General features: G+C 39.9%; 1 protein-coding gene across 1 annotated transcript in view; it reads left to right on the top strand.

Annotated features, from left to right (window-relative positions):
* Positions 1–413: 413 nt before the first annotated feature.
* ntrk1 (neurotrophic tyrosine kinase, receptor, type 1) overlaps positions 414–13,136 on the top strand; it is a 66,542-nt gene continuing 53,819 nt past the window's right edge. The window contains exon 1 of the mRNA XM_069185250.1: positions 414–720. Within this exon, the coding sequence (XP_069041351.1) occupies positions 536–720 (185 nt within the window). The 5' untranslated portion in view covers positions 414–535. The remainder of the gene's footprint in view (positions 721–13,136) is intronic.

Here is a 13,136-nt window from a genome sequence, read left to right as displayed (position 1 = left end):
GCAGACAAATTGTGGGTTATATAACTTCTCTTCTTTCATAGTAGAGTTTTTTTTCAAGTAACGTAAGGCTCAAAAACACCTGAAAAGTCTCCAAGTTCTTTTAAAAATGAATAGAGATTTCCTGATATATTATCCTTAAATTTGGGCAAGGAGTGTTATGCAGAAACAGAACTAAAAAGATTGATCCCCATTAACTCCATCTAGAGCTTCATCTCTGCTCTTTATGTATTGCCCAGTATCAGTAGTACCCTTCTGACTCTCTGATACAACAAATGTATTGTCTTGCTCCTCCCTCCATCTATGACTGGAGAGAGGAGGCTACATGCTATGTCCCTGGGGCCCAGAGTAGCTGCTGTGTTCAGGAACCAAAGTGCCTGGCTTATAACAGAGCAGTCTGGTAATAGCCCAGTGCTGACAGACTGTCACTGAAGAATAAAAACAGTTGTTTGGCTATCTGAAGAAAGTGAGGGAATCTATTTTTGTGAGCCTGTTTTTGTAATCGAGCTTGAACAACCAGTCTTTTCTGAAAGGTATTATGGCTTTAGGCTTTGCAGGCTGGGGGACTCTTGTGCTGGCAATGCTAAGCTTGGCACTGCCAGCTTTCTGCAGCTGCCCGAACTCATGCAGGTGCTCCTATGCCACCCTGCAGTGTTTCGAACCCAACAGCATCACAAGCATCCCAGCACTGCCCTACCAGGAGAGCGAAAATGTTACAGAGATGTAAGTCTTTTTCTTCTTTAAATTCTGAGATAATCGTTTGAGAACCTTGGAGGTAGAGAGTGTATATTTGTTTTGTGGGTGGTATAGTCTTCAGAAGTTAACTTATCCTTAAATTCTGTGATTGGCCCAGCCCAGGTGCTAGATATAGTCACCACAGAGCTTCCTTTCCTTCTCTCCTTACTTGTTCCGAATTCATGAACCAGTCTAATGGCAACAAGTACTGTGAAAAAAAAATTGGTTATGGCTAAAAATGTTGGACTTTTGTATTTTAACTAGGCTATGTTGTTTTACCAAGTACAGGTAATAAAATTAGTTTTCTTTTTTTAATGTGCTCAGTATTGATTATTATTGTCTTTCTCAGTATTACAGCTTCTGGTACTTATATTATTACTAGCACTGATTCTAATGGCTCCACCAATTTCACCTTTATGTTTCAATATGTTGAAATATTTTCCATTTTATCTTTCTGATGGCTGCAAAATATTTATTTGTGCTATACATTAAACTGAACAACCAGGCTGTAGTGTTCATTTGTGATGATATAGTCCTTTATGTATTTATCAAGCAGGATTATTGAATTTGACCAAATAAATCCCAAACAAGCAGACTATGTTTGCATGATACTGTACAACTCAACAAGGTTTAGAACAAATACATACCTGTAATACTTATAACATATAATTTCATGAAAGTGGACATTTTGCACATGAAGTTTGAAATATTTCACTATTAAATATTTTATGCAATGCTTCTGAATATAAATTGTAACTGTCTAGATCTAGAATAATAAAGAATTAAACAATCATAAGTCAATATAAACCTAAAACAGGGAAATCTGAGACATATCCTAATCTCATGATTATTAGGAGGTTTAGCAGGAAAAAGTGCAAATAAAAGATGTTCAGTTTGGTGACATGTGGGCAGTGATCTATTGCAGAGTGATGATGGGCTGTTGATCTGATTTTGAGTTTCAGGGCTTCTGACTTACAAAGCCTTGAATGGGAGAGCACCCCAGTGTCTGATCCCACATGTTAACAGTCATTTACTTTTGTCTAGTAATGCATAATTCTTATAGATTCAAGGGATTAAGTGAAAAAAATGAACCAAAATGACCTTTAAAAGTTTACATAGAAGGAATCTTACAGGTTTTTTCAATAACTGTAAAATGTATTTTGATCAACTTGAGCAAACATTTCAGATGCAACAAAAATGTTTAATTTTTCCAGTCCCTTCTATTTTTTCAATGTTTCAATGCCCGAAAGGCACTTTATGATATAAAAATCTTTTTCATTTTTTTGCAAATTATATGTGATTGATTACAATTGATTATTTTAGAATACTGTATGGATGTATACGTTTAAAAAATATATATTATATAGGGTTCACAATTGTGCATCTGATGTTCAGTGAAATTGTTTTTTGAATGTTAGGTTATTGTCATCTGCTTTTCTTGTGTTTGTGTGAATTGTTATGAGGCAGAATACTGTGAATGTGATTAAAACATCAGTTGAGATGACTCCTATTGAAAAATAGTAAAAATATTGTAGAATGTTGACTGTAATCTCACAATTAGCTTAAACTAGTGTTTACTGTCCAATGAAATTCAAGGGCTATGTAAATTCAATTCCAACCTTAAGCAGATATGTTACTATTAACTTAGAAATCCTTGTTGAGATTTCTAATGCAATAAAATATAAATGTGATTTAACGAATTAGCAATGAATGCCTGTTCAACGACAATTGATAAAAATTAGCCATTTCACTAAATTGAATATACAGGGCAATCAACGATTTCTGTCTAGCCAGCTGGCTCCTTATGTTGCAGCTGTATGGGTGCATGTGAAAGAAAGAAATATCATGCCAAATTATTTAGTACTGCAACACACATATAGCCACCTTTTAATGTATATTTAAGGCAAGACTATTCAATGGGAAACATATGTTTATATTTAACATTTTATTTTTTCAGAAAATATTGAACATGCAGACACTTTCAATTTTTTAATATTTCTGTAACACTAAATCAACTTCAGATAATTAGACAAATAAAGAAAGTAACTCGTAGGCACTGTGGTGCGGTGGTTGGTATTGCTGTCTTGCAGTGGTGGCGACCTAAGCTCAGGTCTGGATCTAGGGTGCTGTCTGCATGGAGTTTGTGATGTTCTCCTCCTGTTTGTGTCAACTTTCTGAAGTTACCTGAGGGTCACTTATGGACAGGGGTTTTCAACTCTTTTCAAAGATTCCTAAAAGCATTCAGTGTGGTTTTGGCCTTGTGCTGTAGATTATTGTACATGTTTTCCTCTAGTATTTACCTGGATTTTCCTCTGTTCATTCTTTCTTCAATCCAGGATGCTTTCTTGTCTTTCCTAAAGAGGAATATACTGCCAACACGATGCTTGACTGTAGGATGGTGTTGACTGGGAGATATGATATTTTTCTTTTGCTCTAATCATAATGATTTAGACTAAAATGTTCCAATTTGTCCACAACATAATTTGGCAAATTTTACCAATATCTCTTAGGTGTTTTTTTGCAAAATCCATGCAGGGTTTGAGATGGGTTAGTTGTATTAAATACTTACTCACAGTAGCATCTTTCACCAGTCTCCTCCTTGACCAGCAGCTCAGTTAGCAGGGATGTCCAGATCTAGGCAGTGTCTGGGTGGTATGATGGGTACCCAGAGTGCACCATCCATTTCCTGATGATTTGAATATACTGTGCTCAAGGATATTCAGATATTTCAGTTTTCTGTACCCTGCTCCTGATCTTTGACTTGCTTAGAAAGCTCCTTAGTTTTAATGTTTGAGTCTTTGCTTGAAATTCACTACCTAACCATGGAACTTCACAGAGACAGTGTTTTTTTCTGAAATCATCAGAACTACTACTATGTCATTACATGGAGACATGGGAAACTCTTTCAGTTGTGTGGTTCGTTGCGGTCATTTTATTAATTTAAATCAATTAAGGTTTGTCACAGGAAAAGATCCGAATACTATGCTATCAAGACTGTTTTCTTTCATTTTATGCATTAACGTTTTGTTTTTTTCCTTTAATGTTTGGGGTAGGGAAGGTCTGAATACTTTTGAAAGGCACTATATATCAGTAATAAGAAATAAGATGATATACTGAGAAGAATGTTAGTTGCCACAGCAAAGAAACACTGAAGCATCATCCTCAGCCCAGGGCATCCTGAACAATGTACCCCTGGTGTTCGCACTCTATCCTGTTTGTGTCTAAGTCCAGTTCTGGGTTGAGGGGGCAGAAAAACAATACTGGGATTTCCTCCTCTGCTCTCAGTCCCTAGTCTCTAGGCTTAGGCTGTGACTCCTTCGCTGGGGGTAAAGGTTTCCCTGTGATATCTTGGGCAGAGCAAACTGCTTGGGGCTCATTGAGGAACTGGCTGAAGCCAGATGGCTAGGTGTACAAATACTGTACATTGCGGATTTGCACCCTGTTCCAGAGTCTCCATCCAGATCGCAGGCTGCTTTCCAAACCCACATGTCACCTCTGAACTGTGTGGTAATTGCCTGGCATCTGTGCTAAGAGGGCCTTTGTTCAGGAGAGAAAGTTCAGGGAGCAAGATTCAAATTGTATTACACTTAGGGTGACACTGCCCCTTCAGTGCATCTTAAAATCAGTCACACAGCTATTATTTTTCACTCTTTGACATACTCATACTTTACTGTTAATAGTTTGTTCATTAAGCTTTCATAAAGTGGAATTTGCAACTCCGAAATTAAACGTATACCATCATTCCTCATACAGATGCTGTGTGGAGGTGCGTAGTGTGTTGGTTGCAAAGGAACAATATGAGTTATATGCCTGTTATGGATTTAGAGTCATCTTGGGGTGTGAGAAAAGCTTTATACAGGTCTGTTACGCTGTCACACTGTTACTGAAGCTGATACCATGGGAGTCTTTAAGGAATATCTTGCTGGGACTCTCAGTCATTAAGCTACCAGTAATACAACAAACACAAATGTCCAAAATGTTCTTTTTTTGTAGCCTTTGTAAATGCTCTTCCATTCAGAAACTGCCAGATGAGATCCTCAGGTCAATTAGCTACTGGAAACTAAATCAATCAGAGGAGCTGGATATCTGGACTGTCTGATGCCCTTTTTATGTTTTCAAGTCTCTATTTTTGTAATTTTGTAACCCACTGTAACTGTCCAGCCCTATCTCCACCAATTGAGCTCACTACTATCCTGCTTGTGTGTCAACCACACCTCTTTCCAATGGGCAAGGAATCTTGCTTTGAACTTGCACTCAGTATAATTTGGAAGGCGTGTTTGTTACAATTGTTTCGATTCAAATTGAGTTAAAATGTTTCAGTTCAAATGCCTAATAAGAAAGAGCTAACAGATTTTACCCTTGCTAACAAAAGCTGTGTTTTGTTAGCAAGTATCTCTCATAGGATCTGTGAATCTGTGAAGACATGATAGTTTTACATTAATTTCGATTATGGAACGGTTAGCCAAACCCTAGCTTGTGATCAACAGTGAAGTGATAACAAATTCTTATACTTGAGTTTAGCTGTATCTGTTTGTTTTGACAATCTGCTGCATTCTGGTTGTTGCTGATCCAAGACCTTGTTGTAACTTGCTGGGGCTCCCTGAATCAGTAAACTGTATCCCTTCCTAGCTCTGTGCATCATCTGTCACACTTCTGCGACTGCAACCCTCTTCTAAGGATTTGTCATTAGCTACTGTACCTGTTTCTAAAGTTTCTAAAAAGTGAAAGTAACAGGATTTTTATTATTTCTGTCAAAAGAAAAAATCAAATAGAATTGCGCTAACGGCAGGCATGCTGTGAGAGAATATCTTTGGTAGTTGAACTGTATGTATGCGCAGGGAAAAATATAGGGGGAAATATTGATAATAACTAAAAAACATCTTCTAAAGTACCTTTATCAATTACAAAGATCTGTTTCAGTGTGTTCAAGCCATTCAACTTTGTGCATGATATCAATCCAGCATGATTCAAAGATTTGTAGGGTTGTGCCATACATGAATCTTACACTTGAATTTACTTCTAAATGGAAAATGAAAACATCCCCCATGAATGCAAAAATCAGTGACTTGCTTAGTGGGCAAAATAACCAGAAGAATCCTCCTGTGTTCTTCTGAAATAAACACTCCAAATACCATCAAATTATCTTACACCTGTAGTCAAACAACATCTGTGTACTTGGCATATTGCCTGTACAATGTTTTGAACATGTTACTTTCCCAATATTTTTTTTTGTATAATAGAAGCACGGATAAACAAATCCATTTGACATTTTGCACAATTTATTTAGAATAAAAGACTAATTTCTTTATGAAAGTAAAATGAGTAAAAATGAGCACCTGGCTGTGAGACCAGAAAACAGGAACTCCTGGCTCTTGTGGTGAACATTGGGTGAAGACCAGAGAGCAGTATGTGCGGCCAGAAGGACCACAACTCTGTACACAAAAGGTGCTGGAAGAGGCCTGTTGAGATTCCTCCTGTCTAGTAATGAGGTGTGTCTGTATCCCCACTATAAAGACAAAGAAGGACCCTGATAGGGGCGACTGCATTCCAGACTGTGAGATTGTGAATAGCTATGTATAGTGGGTGTAGAAAGTAATGACCTCCTTTCATCCTCTACCAAATTTTGCTTTGTTTCAACTTCACATTGCAACACATTTGAACAGGATTTTTTGCATGACTAACAAAACATACTTAACAATTTGATGGGGCATAATCATTTTTATTATAACACAAAATTTTATTAAAAAATAGAAAATTGAAAACTACAGGTTGGACAAGTATTCACCTCCCTGAGACCTAAAGGTAGGTTGGTAGGTATGGCCCCTTTTCTGGCCATAAAGGCCCATGAGGGAATGGGGGGCAAGAGCCACCATTTTTCCTCAACCATCCCTAACTGGAAGTGGTGGAACCAGTCAGGAACCAGATGCCCTTGCCGTCTGAGCTACCATGGCTCCCCCTAAGACCTAAAGCATTTATCATTTAGTTGCTCCTCCTTTTCAGCAATTATGTCCTCTTGTCTTTTGTGGTATATAGTAACCAGCTTTGCACATCTTGCAGTTTTTAATTTTAGCCCAGTCTTCCTTGCAAAATTACTCCAACTGTTGCAGGTTACTGGGGGAGTGGTAGTATACTGTACAGTAATTGACAGTTCCTATAATAGATTTCCTTTTGGATATAAGTCTGGACTTTGACTGGGCTTTGGCTTTGTATTTAGAGTCCTTGTCCTGTTGAAATATTAATCTCTGTCACAGTTTCCGATCTTTTGCAAATTGTTCCAGGTTTTGAAGCAACCCCACAATATTATGCCACCACTGCCATGCTTCAATGTGGGGATAATGTTCAGTGCTCTTCTTTCGCCAGACATGCAGTTTGGCATTAAGGCCAAATAATTCAATTTCTCATCAATTTTTTCCCAAATCAATTCAAAGGCTTTACATGCCTTTTTGCATATTCAAGACAGGACTTTATATGAGTTTTTTTAACATGTCTTCCTTCTCGCCCCTCTACCATAGAGCCCAGTTTTCTGGAGTACCTGAGCTATTTGTTGGCTCAGTTGTAGTTTCTCCCATCTCAGTTAGGATATGAATTACTGTAGGTCTTTGAGGGTTGTTTGAGCTTCTCGACTGCTTCTCTTCTCTGATGTCCATTTACCCAGCTGCTGAGTTTTGAATGATAACCAAATTTGAATATACTGTATATGTCCTCCACTTCCCGATAGATTTAACAGTACTCATTAGGATATTCGGAGCATTTGAAATCTTTTTATATCCCGCACCTCACTTGTGTCTGTCCACAACTCTGTTCCTTAGCAATTGTGGAAGCTCCACTGTCTTCGTATCAATTTTATGTAGTGTCCAACTGTGTGAACTCACACAAAGAGGTGTATTTAACCTTATAAAGACGTGTATTCAAGCTGAATGGCTAACCTCTTTCAGGGTTGGCACTGGGCACAGGTGAACTAGGTGACTGCCTAGGGCCCCGAGGCAGCCAGAGGGCCACCTCAATGTGTTTAAACAGCACATTCAAATGTGAGCGAAAAATTTCCTATAGCAGCTCTTTCTGTTGCTACTGTGGATCATCCTATCATCCTATCATCCTATCATCCTATCCTGATCCTATCCCGATCAAAAACTAACAAACTATAATTGAGTATGTGTTGTGTTCTGAAGCGCATAAAAGAACAGCGGGGATAAGCAATCTCAAAACAGAGCTATGCCCAGTGATTGTAATAGTGCACAATATTCATAACGATGTAATAGTTTTTATTAAATTTGGTTTTGAGTCTGGCAGCTCCATGTACCTAGCGAACAGTAGACTGCTTGAGGTGTTATAGTAGAAATGAACAAATCAAGTAGGTAGCTGCGTCAACTACAAGGGAACAAGTAAAGATTTATTCCATGCTGAAAAGAGAAGAAAAGAAACACAACTTTTTGGTTGTGGAGACTTCTTTGTTTATCTTTTGTTGTACACATGCTGTGTCAGTCTCCTTCCTAAAAATCAGAGCTGCACAGCCAAACAAAAATGGGAAAGCTCATGTACGATACAAAAAACTGTATTATACAGCAATTAGATGTAATCGTCATTAAAATGCGATGTTTTCCTGTATTTCATTAAATAGGAGTATTGAGTACTCAGATTGCAGTCTCTTTCCCAGTGACAACAACAGGAGCAGAGGAGCTTTTCAGAACTCAAGTTGATTAAAACACCCAAGTTAGAAAATACTGTACAGGCAAATTGATTTATAGAACATTTGTTTAATAAAACTTTCCGATCTATTCAACTTTACTAATCTCACCTCCCTTGTTATCGATTGCACATGTTTTTTTTTATCTTACTTAATTTCATATTTATTTCTACAATTCTTTTCTTCAAAGGTTTCAGTGCAGTACTTTTTAATTTATGATTTGGTATAATTCTGAAATAACAGAGGTCCTGTTTATCATTATTTATTTTTATTAATGTTCCTGTTTATTACTTTCAATGTTATCTTTGTAAAATGTGTGCTTTGTGTTCTTGTTTATGTAATTTATCGTGTGTTCTTCAAAGCTTGTTTATTAAGTTTTCTAGTTATAATAATAATAATAATAATAATAATAATAATAATTGCTTACACTTATATAGCATTTTTCTGGACACTCCACTCAAAGCGCTTTACAGGTAATGGGGTCTCCCCTCCACCACCACCAATGTCCAGCATCCACCTGGATGATGCGACGGGAGCCATAGTGCGCCAGATATATGTAGACTATATAATGCATTAATTTAATTGTACTAAATACTAAAATAAGGTTGTGTTGGGAGCTAATAATAATGATGTTGGTCAAGTCGTGATCCAGAGGGGGCCCTTTCCAAGATCTTGCCTAGAACCTGCAAAAAGCCACAAAAAGCCAAAAGGACCACTTTAATTGCACACAGCTGGTTTCCAATCACCTTTTGCTGCAGCACTATAGAAAGTCTCCTACCTAGTGACCAGGCTCACACCTGCTTAGCTTAGTAGTTAATTGTACTGTCACGATTATAGTTCCCCCTCCTTAAGGGTGCTCCAGCCCGTTCACGTGAGACTTTATTCTATGCACCTGCTCCCTATTCCCAGCCCACCTTAAAAGCCAGGCGCTGATGCTCATCCGGGCTCTGCATCTGATTTCCATATCGTGCGAGTCTGGGACCGGGAAGCGCCTGGTCCCGTTAAGGTTTTAATCTCGGTTCCCGTTCCTGTTCCCTGTCCGCCGGTTCCGACCCATCCTTCGTGGTTTTAATTCCCTTGTTTTGATGGATTTCCTGGTTTTGGACTTACTCATGTGTTTTTGGATACTCTAAGGATTACTCTTTGGGATTGTTCGCCTCGGCCACGCCTCCCCCGTGCACCAGCGCACCTTGGACACGTCCCCTGTCTTCAGCCCCGTTTTCCTGCATGACGTTTTCCTAGTGTTTCCTCACGCCGTCGGATTGTGTCGTCCGCATAGGGTCTGGAAAGAACTGTTCGTTACAACTACCATACATGACAGAGTCGCACTACAAAGGGTTGTGGCACAGACACAACGGCACAGAGAATCTAGGATCTGACTTACCATCCGTTGATGGGATTCACATCATCTGCTGTTGCAATAAAGCCTGTTTCATTATTCCAGATTGTAACCATCCCAGCCACAAACTATTATCCCCCCCCCCCCCTATGTTCTGACAAGTAGTAGATCTCCCTTAAAGTACAGACAACTTGGCTTAAGAATAGCTTCTACCCTATAGCAGTGCCTTAGAATGTAATGCACCACTGTACTCTGCAATTTATTCTTGGATATCACGTATTTATTGTCCTGTGTTCATTGTTCTGTACTACCCATTGTATGTTATTGTGCTTTGGTGTACTGGCATTATTTATTGTATTTATGTACTGTTTTGTAATGTAATGTGCACATTGTGTAAAAGTGTAGTCTATTGTACTGTGCACTGTGAAAGAAGAGCATGAATATGAATCCCAGTGTACACATACATACAGTATGACAAATAAACTTCTCTTTCTCTCTATCAAGATATTGTGCAAATTCTGAAGGCAATGGATGAGGCAGAGCTTATTAAGGAGTGTTAATGCTAAGGGGGTGATTACTTTTACAAAGTAGGTTTTAAGTTTTTATTTTTTACAAATTTAGTTTTTTCACTAGTTACAGAAAACTCTGATATGGTAGAGCAGTGGCTCTCAAAGTTCTATGGTCCACGGACCACTTACACCAAGTCACAGATGTGGGGGACCACCTACAGTATGTCTACTTACACTTCTTACCCTATAATAATCATCACCTATGAATGGTGGGTAGCTGCGTCAGCATGCGTAGGCTGCAAAGGAACAAGTAATAGGTTTATTCCATGCTGAAAAAAAGAAGAAAGAGAACACAACGTTTCGGCCGTGGAGCCTTCTTCAGGTGTCAATGCTGACACCTGAAGAAGGCTCCACGGCCGAAACGTTGTGTTCTCTTTCTTCTTTTTTTCAGCATGGAATAAACCTATTACTTGTTCCTTTGCATCACCTATGAATGTACTACAATTAATATTGAATTAAATTTAATGAAAGTACTCATATTTTTATGAACGAAATAATAATAATAATTGCTTACACTTATATAGCGCTTTTCTGGACACTCCACTCAAAGCAGTTTACAGGTAATGGGGATCCCCTCCACCACCAATTTGCAATATCCACCTGAATGATGTGACGGCAGCCATAGTGCACCAGCACGCTCACCACACATCAGCTATCAATGGGGAGGAGAGCAGGGTGTACTGAAGCCAATTCATAGATGGGGATTATTGGGAGGCCATAATTGGAAAGGACCAATGGGATATTTGGCCAGGCTGCTGGGGTTACACCCCTACTCTTTTCGAAAAACACCCTGGGATTTTTAATGACCACAGAGAGTCAGGACCTCGGTTTTACATCTCATCTGAAGGACAGCGCCTGTTTACAGTATAGTTTCCCTGTCACTATACTGGGGCATATAGTGCAGCAGCAACCTTAGTTTTTCCCAGGTCTCCCATCCAGGTACTGACCAGGCTCACACCTGCTTAGTTTAGTAGTTGATTGATCTGAGGATCCTATACAGCCATTTCTGGGAAAGAGCCAGGGTATTACCTTCAACAACAATTTTGGTCACCATGTTAGAAGGCAGATATTGCTCTGGAATTAGTCAATATTAGAGTAGATGCATTCCAGTTCTCAAAGCACTCACAATGACACAACTCACAATGACAGGCTAATAGAGCTGAACCTCTTTAGTGATGAACAGAGGACAAGGAGAATTTATTCAATTATTCAAAGGCATTGAGGAGGTCTTTCTTCACAAACAACACTGAAATATGAATCAGAATTTTAAAAGAAAAAATTGATTCTGCAGACATTGGGTTGACAGTGTTTATGTCTGTACACAAATTACAGGATAATGGCAGGCAAAAATGAAGGGTGTGGAGTCTCTGAGGGCAGGAGCTCTCATTAAGAGGTGACAGAGAGAGGGTGCCACTGGGGCAAGTAAGTGTGTGAAACTGTAAGAAAACTGTAAAGGCAGCAGTGGCTGGGTTCGATAGTGAGGTGCAACAGCGACTATGAGTTGCACAGCTTGGGACGCAAGAGTGAGGAGTCAGAGAGGTTTGTCAGTTTGATGAGAGTACCTCATCTGAGCTAGGATCTGAGGCACTGGAGACTTTAAGTGTTGTGTGGCGAAGGTGGTGACAATAGCAGCTTGAGGAAGACCTAGAAGTCCAGGGGCTAATTAAGTTACAGAGCTCATAGCCTTCATGGGATATGTGACAGAAGGGGAGCAGAGGCTTCATATGGGAGAAAGAAGAGCAAGGTGTTTAAGATGTGAGACATCTGGGAGCAGGAGGCTCTGGATTAAAGTAAGGGAGCAGACAACTCCATGTGTGGCGGCTAGAGGCAGGGAGACTACTAGAGAGATTATATCATCGGGGTCAGAGAAGGCCTTGGTCGTTGCTGTGTCAGCTTGCCGGTGTCACAGACGTCCAAAGGGACTAACCGTGGGGAGCAGGAGAGCGGATAAAGACCCATATGCGTAGCGGCGAGACAGGAAAAAGGCCCGGGCTCATTGCGAAGAGTGCAAAGAGTTCAGGAATGCCGTATAGAAACCTATGCCCTCAGGGAGCGGACGTAGGGCACCCTGGTGCTAGGCGTGTCTCAGGACATCCGAACGTCAATGCTGAGCGAGGACAGAGTGCAAGACCCGGAAATATATAGCCCAAGGGAAAGAGAGGGACAGGAAGGACAGCAGACCGGAAACTAGGGACAGGACAGAGAAGGAGCGCCCTCTGGCTACAGAGGGCGTGACAGCCAGTAAGGTAAAGATCATGATAGATTGGGTGTGGCCAAACAGGAATGACCGAGTTGAGCATTTTCCACTGCTGTTCCCTGAAAGGGACAAGTCAAAGGGTGAGAGCTGGAGGTGAGGTTAGTCGAGCCCGTGAATCCGTGAGAAAGGGTTCTGCAATGTGTGTAAACCTCAGGAATGATCTTAGAGGAGATAATGAATGGACACAGGCATGTGTGGGTAGGAGCCTCTTAGCCTGATAGCCCGCAAGGGCTCAGAGATCTTGAAATATGTTTGCCTTGGGTCCAAGTTGCTGTCGGAGAAGAGTGCATGTAAAAGTAGAAAAAATGAGCAAAACAGTTCCCCAACATTAGGGGTGTGTCTAGAGAGGTGGACACAATTTGTTCATGCCCACAGTGGCAGCTACCATCCCTGTGGCAATATATACAGCACAGTAGAGGAATGGTGGGTGGTGCAGTAGCAAGTATATTTTAAAAGTAGAAGGGTCTCAGGGAAACAGACACACATACACACACAGCTATATGGTAAAAAATGGTGCTCTTTTTATAGCATAATTAAACTTACAACACAAACAAT

This window comes from Lepisosteus oculatus, chromosome 27 (genome assembly GCF_040954835.1).
Source record: "Lepisosteus oculatus isolate fLepOcu1 chromosome 27, fLepOcu1.hap2, whole genome shotgun sequence".
In the NCBI taxonomy this organism is placed as follows: domain Eukaryota; kingdom Metazoa; phylum Chordata; class Actinopteri; order Semionotiformes; family Lepisosteidae; genus Lepisosteus; species Lepisosteus oculatus.
The sequence above is the reverse complement of the archived record's forward strand: the minus strand, read 5'-3'. Positions and strand labels throughout refer to the sequence as shown.